This window comes from Zosterops lateralis (genome assembly GCF_965231275.1).
Source record: "Zosterops lateralis genome assembly, chromosome: 6".
NCBI lineage: Eukaryota > Metazoa > Chordata > Aves > Passeriformes > Zosteropidae > Zosterops > Zosterops lateralis.
The window spans coordinates 8,423,490-8,437,535 of record NC_139761.1 but is presented as its reverse complement, the minus strand read 5'-3'; the positions used below and the strand labels follow the sequence as shown (position 1 = coordinate 8,437,535).

Genomic DNA, 14,046 nt, shown 5'->3' with positions numbered 1-14,046 from the left:
TGTATGTTGCCTGTAAGGCAGAAAATGATCAGTCTGTGAGATGTTTGAAGCAAGGAGCTTGGTTAATCTGTGGGTTGGAGATGGTTATGAATAAAAGTGTCCGCAGTTCAGCTAGTTCATGCTAAAAATAGCTATTAGCTCTCAAGTCTAAAGCCTTAAGTGATCAGGAAGTCAGGTAGAGCCTTGAACTGAGAAGATTTCAAGACAGTCACAATCCCTATTCCCATCTGTTGCTACCTGAGTTGAGGTACTTGATGAGATAAGCTACTTTGTGGTCTTCTGTTCTCAACACCTAGTTAAATCCTCCGGCTGATCTTAATTTTTTGTTTTTTTCAAAGCTGCCACGGCCTGATGGGACTGGGTAATCCTGAATCTGATGACTAACCTGTGAAAAACTGCTGCAGGCCTAAGTTTCCAGGGGTGGAGGCTGCTTGCAGCGTCCATTTGAAATGGGCATCATCACTTGCAGGAGTAGGACCAGTTGCAGGAGCTTCTCCCGGAATCTGTGAAATAGGTTTGCTCACCAGGTCAGCGTCCATGTCATTAGTGAGTCCTCTCAGCAGAGTGGACGACTTGAAAGTCTTGCTGATGTCCAGGGCTGAGGTCAGCAGGCAGCGTGGATGGAGGCAGCGGGAGCTGTGCCCAGTTGTGAAGTGGTTTCCATGGTCTTTGGCTGCTTTCCCCATGAGATCATGGCAGTAGCTATTTAGACACACAGCTCTGCCCTAGCCTTTAATTTAAGGGAGTGGTATTATATCTGCTTTTCTGCCTGAATTAGAGTGGTGGTAACTGCAGCATGTTTAAGGTTTGACCATGTAATTGATAAAAGTACATTTGCAATTGTCAGCCTGATTTAGAAGTCCCTGGGGTCCGTGTATGTTCACAGCAGGTACAAAAGACCAGGGCTTAGATTAACCATGCACATATGAAATAAATTGTGTGGCAAAGAGTCAGAGAATTGCTTTATGATTATTCCTGCTAGATCTGAATTCTCTGTTTTGGAGAGGAGTTAAAAAGCAGAGATGTAAAGAATTAATTTTAAAATGTTGTAGCCAGATCATCTTTTTTTTTCCCCCAAGGCCTCTGCTGTAAGAAACCTACTCTGCATCTTCTGGAGATGGACATTATTGTTATTAATAATGAATCAAAAACAGTTTGACTTAAAGCAAGCTGAATTTATCATGCTTTTGTTATGACTTGCAATAGAAAGTTTCAAAGCTGTGTGTGCTTCTGTGAGCAAAGAATTTTGCTGTTGCTGACTGTCTCTCTCATGATGGTGTGAAACTTTGTGAAGATTCGGGCAAAGCACAGTCTTCAGTCCTGTCCTGACCACAGGGGACATCTTCAAGGGAAATCAGACCCCCTCTGTTTAGTGGGAGCTGTGTGCTAGTCTTGAAAGCTCTTCTTCCTGCTTGATGATGGAAAGCAGCTTTAACACAGTCTTTCTCCTTTGCCTTTCATCACCTGGACTGTATTTCTGGTTGTGGCTTTGTGTTCTGTGTGATTCACTTCTCCATAAATACACCCTTTGTATTGACATGTCTCATTCTCTCTCTTGGTGCCTCTCCTTCAGATGATCAATAGTTCTGTATTAATTTTAACAGACCACATTTTTGTCAGACTGTTAAGCAAATGGACTTCCCTTGTTCTGTTCTGTTCTAAAACAGCCTTCATTTTTCCTTTCGAGTGACTGCCCCAAGGACTGAAATCCAGGAGCAGAAAGTGTGTATGTCAGTGGTCTTCCCTGTATTACACCACCACTGGTATCTCAGTATTTATCTGGCTGAATGCTTGTGCTGACCTCAATTCAGTTATCTAAAAGGATGGTTTTCGGGCTGCCTGCCTGAATTGGCGAGCTAAGAAATACTTCTAAATGAATTGGCACCATCTGGGCAGCCTGGCACGAAGTGGAGAGAGGCGGTAACGAGCTGCCATCAATTGGAGGAAGTCTCATGTCATTAAAATGACTGAGCAGTTCATTTTCATTGGTGTTCCTCCCCTCACTGCTGACTTGAGCAGGCCCCGAGTTTGTCTGCTCTTGTGAGAGCATCCATCTTATACTAAAATAGAACAGACAGGAGGTGGCTTCAGGGTGCTTTGCATGTCTCAGGACACAGGCAAACATGCTGCTCTGGATGCTGCAGGTCCAGGTTGAGGTTGCTGCCCCAAATGGATCCCAGCTGGTGAAGAGCAAAGCCCGCTGGCACAACTGCATGTGTAGCTGCTCCCTGGCCCACTTCTGTCACAGCCATCTGTTTTAGTTGCCTTCCCATCGTGCTTTTTTCCCCCTCCCCTTCCCTTTTTCCACAATATTGTTGTGTTAGAGCTGGAGCTGGGAGAGGTGTCAGTTGTGCTGGCAAATTAGAAGGGACAGAAGCTTCTGACATGAGCAGGGCAACAAATTCATGTAGCTCTTTGTGCTGGTTTTGGCTGGAGTAGAGTTAATTTTCCTCACAGTGGCTGGTATGGAGCTGTGTTTCGAATTTTTGCAGAACACAGAGTTGTTAATATAGAGATGTTTTTATTATTGCTGAGCAGGACTTACACAGAGCCAAGGCCTTTTCTGTTTTCCATAGTGCCACGCTGGCGAGAAGATTTGGGCTGCATGGAAGGCCGGGAGGGGACACAGCCAGGACAGGTGACCCAAACTGGCCAAAGGGACATTCCAGACCATATCACATGCTCAGGATATAATATAGGGGGAAGAAGAAGGAAGTGGGAGGGGATGTTTGGAGTGATGGTGTTTGTCTTCCCAAGTCACTGTTATGTGTAATGGAGTCCTGATTTCCTGGAGATGGCTCAACACCTGCCTGCCCATGGGAAGTGGTGAATGAGTTCCTTGTTTGGCTTTGCTTTTGTGCATGGCTTTTGCTTCCCTTACTAAACTATCTATATCTGAACCCATAACTTTTCTACCTTTTACCCTTATGATTCTTCCCCTGATCCCAGCTGGTGGGGCTGCATGGGGCTTGGCTGCTGGCTGGGGTTAAACCACAACACTTCTGAAGTCAGAGAAATTTTACTCTGGCTCAGGATCTGTCTGCTTTCAGCAATAGCCAAGAATGACAGTGACTGTGTTACTTGACAATGTTATTCAAAATGCAAATTAATATGAATGCTCAGTGGAAACATTAATTGCTCTTAAAATATTGAAACTGTCCCCAAATAGCAAGATACTGACTCCTCAGCTTTCCATCTGTGCTTTTTGCAGTTTTAAAATGAAGTTCCAGTTCATTGTGGTGGTTGTGAGAGGAAAGGAATGCAATGCCACACACACAGATGAGCAGCTTTGTCACAGATGCTGTAACAGGCGTTGCAGGTGGGGCCATGTGAGCTCTGTGTCATGGGCCATGAGCAACCTTCTGCTGCTGTGCAGTGACTCCCACCCTGATGGCCCCAGATCTGCGCACTCTGGCCAGCCTGATGCACTCTTTTTAGGTGTTCCTTAACCTGCCCTGGGGTTTTGACTTCATGCTGGCTTTTGTCAGAGGGGCAGTTAGGGTAATTTCCAAGTACCTATTAAGGCCCAGGGAAATTTGAGACAGCAGAGAAGTTGGATCATTATTCTTTGTAAGTCCTTTTTTCCCTGCTTCAGCTTCAATTGCAAACTCAAAGTTCCTCATCAACAGAAGAGGTCTGACCAAGAGTCTGACTTAATCCCGTGCCTGCCTTTTCCCTGTAGTAGAAAAGCTACTACTGGCCAACAAAGGCAGAAATTCCTGTGTTTGTACTCAGATGGGATACAGATCTTTGAGTAGTTTCTGGGAAAACTTCTGTCCTGTAGGATGGGTGTGAGCTTTCTTAGCTCTCTTCTGTCCCTCTGGGCACAAAATTGTCTTGGAGTAGATCACTGGCACCTTGTAGACTAGGGGGCCTTTGGGATCCCTTTGGGGCTGGGATGTGCTGGAGAGACGAGCTGTAATGAGGCAACTCTTTGCAAGCAGTAACAGCACCCATCCTTGGGAACGATGCTGCTTGTGCAACAGTCAAGTGCAGGTGGTCTTTGCATTTCATCTATAGGGTAGTTGATGCCTTTAGGCACAAATTACCTCAGACATCACTGGCTCTTGCTAATGGATTTGTGTTAAAGTGTTGATCTCCTTCCCCTGGCTTCCCCCTGAAAGCTGCCATCAACCCTAAGATCTGTACTGCAAGTCAGAGGGTAATATTCCATTGTGTGCCCAAAGTGCCTGATGCTGGTGGAGAAGATCCTGCATGGGTGGGGTGGGGTCTAGTGGGCAAGTTACAGCATGAAAAGAGGATGGTAAGTTCCTGCTAGGCAGTGTGAGAAGCTCTCAGCCTAGGAGAAACCAAACCCTACCCTGGAGTAGGGTTCACTGACAACCTTGTGAATATGTTTTTAAATTTTTTATTCCCCCCCATCTCCCATGAGTGGTTTACCCATCATCAGTTATGAAACATATTGCTTGGCAATTCCAATTTATCTTGGTGAGAAATGCTTCCTCCTTTGAACTTTCAAAGGCCGCCTACATAATAGGAACATGGTTTATCTTCCATGCACTCTAGGCAGGGAGGAGAGTAATACTTTCAGCCTCTTTTGATCCTCAGTGTGAAGGGAGGCTGCGTGGTTAACTTTGGAACGTGGACAAGATCTCTTGAAAAGGGCCTGTGGGCTGCATCTGTAAAGCAGAACTTTTGCCTGTGGACTGTCAGTGTAGGAGCTTAGATATCTGGAATGATCCTGAATAAAATTATCTGAAGTAGTGACCACTGGCTCTGTGTAGCTTTAGAAACAACAGCGTAAAATCAGGCTGCTTTTTTAATTTGAGTTACTTAATTCCCCTTCCTCCCCTGACTTCCCTTATGCTAACAACTGCTTTCTGTCATGTCCTTACTAAAGCAGGCAGTGCAGAATTGCAGGGCTATGAGAGCTGCTTTGCACAGAGCAGTGTGTGGTTTGGAAACCACAAGCTGAGCAGCAGCTGGCAGTAGAAGCTCAGCTATGGCTCTGGAGCTGGAGCCAGGGTTTCAGACGTGGCCAGTTATGGCTGCTATGAGCAGAGGCAGGAGCAGCCTAACAAAGCTGAATCTTAACCTCAGCCCCTGACCTATTGTGGTGTTTCTATCACCTCTAGATGAAAGAACAAAAGCTACTTTATTTGCTTCTCTTGAACTATGAAAAACTGTAGTATTAACTGCACCACAGGCAAATTGGGTGTATTCTTTTTGTTTGTTGCATAAACAGCAGAAGCCCAAGGCACTGCCAGAACACAAACTTGTTTTGTGGGATACAAAACGAGGAGCAGTGGATCAGCTCCACTGAGTGGGTGCCAGTTGTTGCAGTGAAGATCTTTCAGGGAGTGCTCACTGAACAGAGAAATAATGTAAACCTGGCTGTTCTAGAGGAAATTCTTCTTGAGACAAACCTCTGTCCTGTAATGATTATGCAACTCACTTGGTCTACTATAAGCTTTAGAGAGCAGGATTTTACTGCTGCTTTATGAAAGTGTAAGGAGATGGTTTCACCATTTTTCCTATGTTTGTAATGCTTCAAGAATTTCCTGTTGTGGAATGTGTGTCACTTATAGTAGGAGTGGTAAGTAGTGCAAAAAATCCCTAGCCTGGACACATCCAAGGACATGGTGGGGCAAAAAAGGGTAGAGCTAAAGTCTTCCCAATTAAGGTGAGGAAAAAAGCCAGATTTTCACCTGAATTGCAGGGGTTGAAAACAGTTTTCTGGTTAGTGTTTTGTAGTCTGTCCTGCCAAAAATCTTTCATTTTGTGTGTATAATAAGGCTAGAAAGGGACAAAAGCCAGTATCTAGGAAACACAGCTATGAAGGACAATGAAGGGAGATGGAGTTAGTGTCTTGCAGTAGAATGTAAAAAGGAAAAAAGGACACAAAACAAAGAAAAGCCTGAACATATTATTATGTATAATTTGCTGTTGTTACAACTGTGGTGTAACAAGTTTATGGTCTCATCTGGCCCTGCTCTTTTTCCCCTTTTGGTGTGTGGTTGAACCTGGTAAATTGATATTTTCTGTGTTAAAGTATTTGCTTATCCTCTTCCTAGAAACAAATACTTACCGCACCCCTCTCTACGGGCAGCCCTCCTGGTGGGGGGAGGATGATGCAAATAACAAGGAGGAAAGAAGGCAAGAGGAACATTATTCAGGTAATGGAGGTGACATGGGGTGGGAGAAGATAGGGGACACAAAATTTTGGCACACTTCAGATATTTACTGTTTGAAGCCACCATTCTGTTTCAAGACTTTTAATTTCTACTTTTTTGTGCTTGTACTTGCACTTTCCTGTGTGTAGGTTCTTCCTGCTGAAACTGGAATAAGGGAAAATTAAAATATTTTCCCTAAAATATTTGACCATTAGAAACAGCAGTTGTGGAATAAATCACTAAGTTTGTTTTAGAGCTAGTTGTGTAGTTGTATTTGTTTGTCACCTCATCATCCCTGGGAGCCATTTAGTCTTAACACTCCCATTATTGTCCATCTGTGTGTATGGAAGAGGCATCTTGTTTTCAGTTGTGCAGTAAACCTGATGTTTCTATCACGCATATGCTCTACTGCACAAAGAAGTGTTTTATTTCAATGCATACACAATGTATCTGTTCTCTAGCAGAGAGGGGTTGTGATTAGTAGGCCTTCCAAGTTGAATCAAATGAATCGAGTAGTACTGAAAAAATGTGATTTTATCCTTTTTTTTTCTCCTTTTGTAGAGAGATCAAAAGAGATAAACCAACATGAAGAGGAACTGAATGGGAATATTTCTACTTATAGAGATGCCCAAGAACAATCTGTGTTTGCCTTCCGGAGAGAGCCAAGTTATTTTGAGATTCCAACTAAAGAATTCCAGCAGCCATCAAAATCTCCAGAAGCACAGGTCCATGAGATCCCAACAAAGGATGTTGATGCTGTGGTAGCCCCTGTGGTACAGAGTCATGCCTCTTTCACCATTGAATTTGATGATGGTACCCCTGGTAAAATAAAGATAAAGGACCATGTAACTAAATTTTCACTCAGACAGAGAAGACCCTACAGTAAGGAACCAGGTCATACAGAAGTGATGTCAGCAGAGAGCAAAGTGGCTGACTGGCTTGTCCAGAATGACCCAAGCCTGATGAGAAGGCAGTCTGCAGGAGATGATGTTTACAGTACCAAGAGTGACCTGCCAGTTCATGTAAGGACGCTTAAAGGTGAGTGAATGTCTTGTCATGTGGACATAGCTCTCTGTTGGCCATGCAACTGCAGCCTTTGATAATAAAATATGAAAACCCTTCTCCTATCAAGGAGAACTGGATTTCATTATCTCTGCTCCTAATTTGCAAGATGAAGAATATTACTTTAATGACTGTTGATATTTTGAATGCAGCTAGCATGCTCTTTACCTGGCCTTGAAGTCGTGTGTGGTGTTGGCTTGGGGGCACTAATGTGACTCCTCTACTACGTCTGTAATGCCAGCTCAGCAGTAGTTGGTTGAAAAAAGATTTTGATTTTTAAATGTCTAAAATAATTTCCATATGGTCAGGCAGGCTGATAAACACAGATGTTTCAGTGAATTTGGTTCTCTTGGCTTCTCCTAGCTGATGGAATGACTTTTCTTTTTAACTGTAGTCCAGAGGAGTCTAAGCATGATCATCCTGCTGTCCTAAATCTAAGAGTGATCATCTGGTAATGACCAGAGCCAGTTGGTTGGATGACAGAAAGTGCTGACACAGAGACTATTAGTAGGAGATGAGATACAAATGGTCCCCAATAGAGGAAATTGTTGTGCTTGTAGGAAAAGGTTTCTTCTCCTAACCTAAAGCTTCTCTAAAATCCTGCTCTGTTTGAAAACATCAGACTACTTGGACCTCCATCTTATTATGTGTGTCACTGTGGGGAATTCTTTGAGGATTTTCAGAGGTTTGAAGTAACGTTTGGAGTCCAGCTCTTAGAGCAGCTGGTGGGACTTAGATGATTCCGATGCAACTTTGAATACGTTCTGCAAGATCTGTGGTTGCTTGGGTGTCTCTCTTGGGCCAACCACTGAAGAGCTCAGAGGAGACCAGTGATTTCTGCATTCTCACTGCCTTGCCTCTGGAAAAGCTATTATTTTGAACTGCAGCTTGAGCTGATGAAGTCACATTGAAGGTTACCAGACCTACTTGTGCTTGAGGTCCTACTTAAATAAGAGCTATAAATTGTTTTGTCTTAAAGGAATATTTGCTTTGACCTTCCTGGAAAAAAACCCCAAAACTCTTCATATTATGAAGAGTTTAATGTATTACACCTCCAAATTGCTGGTTTGGGTGCATATTTTGGGGAACTCTGTATAAAGTCTCATATTCAGCCATAGGGTTTGGTATAGCATGGAAACTGAACTACTTTGTTAGCCATTGCTTGGTTCTAGTCCTTCCCAATAGGGGACAGTATTGAGGTGCCCTGTTTGGCTATTTAGGATCCTATTTTCAGTGTACTGTGACTGTGTGATGAAAGGATTTTGCTGGAATTTTTAATGTTATTGTCATACTGGATTTTGTTGACTTACTGGAGAACATTGTCGGGGATAGAAACGTGCTTCAGTGGTTTTGCTCTTTCCTTTTGGAGAAAACTAGAGAGTTGGGCAGCTCTTGCTGTTGACATGCACAGGAACACTGCTAGAGACTGTCTGCATTTGCATCTCTACAGTCCACAAGGCATGGAAAGTAGCTGAGGTAATTTAGTGCATAATTTGCATATCAAGAAATCAACGCTGGACATTTGATTAAAACACACAGTGTTGATGGCCCGAGGAGTTGATCCAGGGCCTCTGCTCTGGCAGGTGTCATTTATCTACGATAGCTGTGCAACGTGTTCTTCTGGCAGGGCTAATTTTGAAGATGTCCTGGAGGCTACTGCTGGCTGCCTACCAGGTTTGAGTCTCCAGGATCAGAAATGCCCACCACTGGGGCTATCTAAGTAACATTTGCTCACTTCCAGCAGCAATGTGGTGAATGTAAAGCCTGGTATCAGGACTACAGTGTTCAGGTCTTAGCAGCTTGAGGGGATGTGCATGGTGTTCTGCTGGGGCATCTGTGAGCATGGTGCATGTTTTCCTTGTGTCCTCTCTGTTTTGCATTCATCAGAACTCTTAGTCAAGACCTTTAATTTAAGAACTTTCCCTTCCAAAGGTGAAGCTTATCAGCCCTTAGGGCACAATGCAAAGTTTGCTGGCATTCTTCATGAGCATATTAGGACACTCTTCATAGAATTGACTCCTGGGTTGAATGGACCTTGCATTAAATTCTAATCTTTCACAGTTAACTTGGTGTAATAAATGGTCTTCACCCATGAGTCTGGAGAACTTGTCAAGTAGGTTTGAGCAGTTTTCCTTCAAACACGTGGTGTTTTAGCCAGTATATCTTGCTACATATTACAGTCTAGAGCGCAGAGACCTCTTTCCCCGTTCTCCCGATGACAGGTTCCTGGTCGTTGACTGAGTCGTGTTGTGTGCCTTCACACCCGTTTCCTTCTCCAAAAAAAGGTTTGTTTTTTTGTTTTACTTTTAACTTTTTGTTTTAATTTTAACTTTTTGTTTTATTTCAACTTACTTTCTGAAAGTCCTGAGCTAAGGTGCTGAGGGGCAGGCGGGCACTGATACATAGAGACAGTTGTAAGGATGGTTGTTGCTAACATAAGTGAAAATAATTATAAACTTAGCTTATTAGTGAACTCTTAACTAATGATTTAACCTTTGCTTGGCTGGTGATAGGATGGTGTAACGCATGGGGGTGTCATGGTGTGATTCTTAAATCTCCAGGAAGAGTAAATAATCCTGCAAATTTACTTGTTTGTTAGCCTCTGGTTTATTTCCCCCTTGTAGGGGAGGGTGACGTGGGTGCTCAGAAATGCATGTACTTGTAATGCACTGATCTGGTCTTTCATCGTGGGGATTTGGTTTCATGGGATGCAGCGTGAGGGTTTTATTTCCTGATCCTGCAGAGATATTTCTGCTCTGTAAAAGGGAATACCCCATGAGGTGGTCTTAGACTACAATAATTGGATAGAATGGCAAAATAATTGCATCTTTTTTTTTTTTTTTTTAATTGAAAGAAAAAAAGAAACAAAATATTAGGTATGTAAACGAATTGCTATTACAAAATCAGAAATCTATGAGGTTGAAAGTACTTCTGGAATTCTTTTTAAATAAATAATTAACTTGGTAGCCAGCCAGTGGTGAAAAGTGGGGTCAGGAGAGAGCTGCCTTCTCTTCTGTTTCTTCTGATGGAGTGCAATCCCTGTACCACACAGACATCTTTGGAGTTTTTCAATCTTATAAAATGCTTTTCTTGTAACTGAAATGATAAATATCAACTGGGAGGTAATGACAGGCCCACAACAACCGAGAGTATGAAGGTCAAATGTACATACCTTGTTTCCAGGCAACAGGCACGAGGACGGGACACAGAGTGACACCGAGGACCCCAAGGCGGAGAAGGAGACGACGACACCGACGACGGGCGGGGAGCGTCCGGCAGAGCAGACCAGGCTGCAGCGGCAGATGAGGCGGGACCCCCACGAGATGCTGCACAACAAACAGGCCTTCGTCATTGAGTTCTTCGAGGACACGCCGCGCAAGAAGCGATCCCAGTCCTTCACGCACAGTGCTCACTCGTCCCAGAGCGACACGGATCTGAAGAGCAAGGTGGAGAAGCGCAAGAACGCGATGCCGGCGGAGAAGCCGGGGAATTCGGCGCCGCCGTCCCACCTCGCAGCCCAGGCAGGGAAACCCACCAACAACTCCTGCGGGACACAAAGAACGAGCTCCTTCAAGAGGGAGAAGACAGAGGATCGGATCAACACTTCAGCCTCCTCTGCTCCCAGAGCCAAAAGTTATGGGAGTGTCGGGAGGAAGTCGAAAATGGCTCAGGATTTCATGGCTGAGTACTTGCGTGAGACTGCTCAGTCTGGGAAGCCAAACGCCGAGAAACCAGCCCCTGTGCCCGTAGCTCCACGTGTGGTCATATCCTCGGAACCAGAGCCTGCCTCTGCTCCACCTCCCGAGGTGAAGTCAGCCCAGGGCAGGAGGAATGATGAGGAAGACAGTGTGAGCGAGACAGGCACGTACACCATTGAGACAGAGTCGCAGGACAAAGAGGTGGAGGAAGCGCGAAAAATGATAGATCAGGTAAATAAATGGTGCTTTTCTGTGGTTGGCCAGTGTGCTGAGGGCTTGGAGGGCCTAAATTAACTGTTGCCATGAGAGGATGCAGTTGGGTGCAGCAGGGTGTTACAGTTAGGAGTGGAAAAATCATCCTGGGTGACCTGTGCTAAAGATAGGCCGCAACAAACTGTGAAGCTTGTCTTTAAAAAATCCCATGAAAACAACAAAATTACAAACGAACAAAATAACGCATAGTGAAAAGCAAAATATGCCCATAGCAAAGAGCTCCTTCCTTACAAAATGGATTTTGGAAGCAAAAGTGAAAGAGTGGGCTTGCCATCTGTTTTGAGGAAGGGCAACACCTGAATAAAGATCAGGCTGATTGTGCTGACAGCAGCGGCTGGGAACAGCTCTGCTCTCTAGGACTGCTCCCAAGCCTCTGCTTTGGCATTGCATCACCTCCTGCCCACTGTTGGGAAGATAGGAGCTGCAGCCCATCACTGATGTATCATCCCGTGGTAGGCCACAGGAAATGCCAAGGGCTGGTGCTTACAAGCCTTAGTGGCAGATGTTTCTGTATTTGGCTATGCCTGATCAGAAAGGCAGTGCTTGCTGTCAGGGCAAAATGCAGCTGGCTGAGATAGCAAAGGGTGTGAAATAGGGCAGAGGCAATCCCAGGTGGATCTGTACTTGTTTGGATTTTGCAGAGTGAATTACTGCCTAAAAACTAAACTCCAGAGATGAGAGAGGCTTAAGAAGAACCCACCCAAGTAACTAACTGCAGGGCAAGCCAAAGTTTGGCTGATTTTCAGGTTTGAGTCTCATCTGCGGTCTATTATGAAAACAAAACTGGCAAGTTGTTATGAAGATTTAGTGAAATGCAGTCAGGAGGATGGCAAGGTTTAAAGGAAGCGTTAATTGAACGTGGCTTCACAGCTTTGTATACAGTGTTTATGAGCCTGGATCTAGCTTCTCTCTTTTGTTTTTTATTATATTTGCTCCTTACATCTTGTTTGGAATCTGATTGGAAGCTTTCAGGGCATGATCACAGCAAGGTCCTAGTCCTGACATTAGATGAGTTATTGTTCTGGTGGGGAAATATGAGGGAAAATGCCACAAAAATAAAAATATTTCTGAGGAGTAGTCTTTGCAGCCATGTGACTCTGGCAGACAAGCTGGCCAGCTTCTGGTCCTGTCTGTGCCATGGACTTGGTGCAGCGCAGACCTGCCACTTGTGAAACAGCTGATAACTAACCCTCAGTGTTTCTGTCCAGGAAGAAAGAAAATGAATTCTGGACTTGCTTAGGTTCTAAGGTGGCTCTGTTCTTTATTCCTCCATTATTGCAAGCACATTTTTTTAACAGCAGTGAGAGTGGAGATCTTTATGGCCATCTCTGTGCAGCCAAGGCACCCTCTGTGGTGGTATCTTCCTCTGAACTTCTTGCAGTCAAGTGAGAGGAACAAACCTTTCTGAGGCATGAGTCTTGATCACCCCCCATAGGAAGGCCTGCTTATCTTCAGGGAGAATCTGTCCAACGAGCTCAAACACTCACCCATCTCAGAGGTGCATCCTTTCCCAGTTCCTTGTGGCAGTGCAAGGCTGCTTTGCTCAGCCTACTCACAGCTGCAGTCTGTCAAAGGCATTGGGGATGGAGCTTTCCCATTTTCTCTATCTAAATCTTCATGAATGAACTCGCAAATAGCTTTCCTGTCACTCATCCTAAATTTCCCTGGACTGAAAAGGGACTCCTTTTCAGTGAAACTTACTGCTGCTAAAGGCAGCACCCCTAAATAATGAGGGAAAGAGGAAAAGTGGGTGTGAGTGGAATTCTATGATTAAGTATATTTAAAGCTGCTACTGTGGAGTACAGAAGAAAATTATTTACATAGTTTGCATGGAAGCATTGGCAAGTGTTTCTGGCCCCTTGGGATCATAATTTGTGTGTGACTAATGTTTCACAGATTTGGATTTTTGGCTAATGTTTTTCTGTTTTCTTGCATTTTAATATTCCCATGCAAACATCTTTTCAGGTTTTTGGTGTTCTTGAATCACCTGAATTTTCCAGAATCTCTTCAGCCTTTAGACCAATAATTAAAGGTGAAAAAGACGACTCTGGTGCTCAGCATCTAATCAGTGAAAATGGCACTAGTCAGAAGTCACCGTTGCTCCAGGCATTATCCTCAAAAGCTGTGAATGGCGCTCAGGTTGAATCACAGGTACGGGTAGTCCAGGTGGATTTCCTGGGATGGTGGGGGTGTAGATGGGCTTTTTGTCTGGATGTAAATGTGATGTGTAGCTTGATTTTCATTTTGGACAGACCGAGTGATGTCAGTATGAGAGATTTCGTGGCTAGGATTTTGTGTACAAACCCTCTTTCTGACCTCATCTTCCCCACCTTGTTGTAGATGTCTGCAGCATCTCAAGGGAATCAGAAGTGGGTGTCAAGGTGGGCAAGCCTTGCAGACAGTTACTCTGACTCTGGAGCTGTGTCTGGGCAGGGTGATGGAGGTGCAGGTAAGTCTCATCCAACACTGTGGTTTGAAGGTAGCTCAATCTGAACCAGGATGATAGAAAAAGCAGAAACTAAGGGCATTTTTGTATCTTGCTGTAGGTTGTTTTCTGTTTTAGCTGCAGTAGTTGTAGATGGGAAGCACAGAGTGAATAGTTCCCAGTGGACTGAAGATGGAGAGAGCCTCTGGTTTGCATTTTGGAGTTACTCAAGAGGTTCTTAAATATTAGATTTGGCATGACTAAAGGGAACCTGGGAAGGAGAAAGCTTGTAAGGGCTTTGGGTGTTAACCAGCCCCAAGCTGTGATTCCTTAGGCTGCCTTATGATGCCAGATGAGAACCCTTTGCACATAGCCTTGGAGTTAGTTCCTGACTTCCATGTTTTTTGTGTCCTTCTCCTGTGTCTGGCTGTGCTGAGAATTTAGGCTGTTCTGG

The 14,046-nt window shown here is 44.3% G+C and overlaps 1 protein-coding gene across 8 annotated transcripts in view; it reads left to right on the top strand.

The window, feature by feature from the left end:
• CEP170B (centrosomal protein 170B) overlaps positions 1–14,046 on the top strand; it is a 58,100-nt gene that overhangs the window by 22,704 nt on the left and 21,350 nt on the right. For 3 of the 8 annotated variants that reach the window (XM_083863314.1, XM_083863311.1, XM_083863309.1), the window contains exons 7-12: positions 6,036–6,137; positions 6,696–7,172; positions 9,419–9,481; positions 10,380–11,125; positions 13,133–13,333; positions 13,508–13,616. In XM_083863314.1, coding sequence (XP_083719440.1) covers positions 6,036–6,137; positions 6,696–7,172; positions 9,419–9,481; positions 10,380–11,125; positions 13,133–13,333; positions 13,508–13,616 — 1,698 coding nt within the window. The remainder of the gene's footprint in view (positions 1–6,035; positions 6,138–6,695; positions 7,173–9,418; positions 9,482–10,379; positions 11,126–13,132; positions 13,334–13,507; positions 13,617–14,046) is intronic. The other 5 variants (XM_083863315.1, XM_083863310.1, XM_083863316.1 and 2 more) reach the window with 3 other exon arrangements.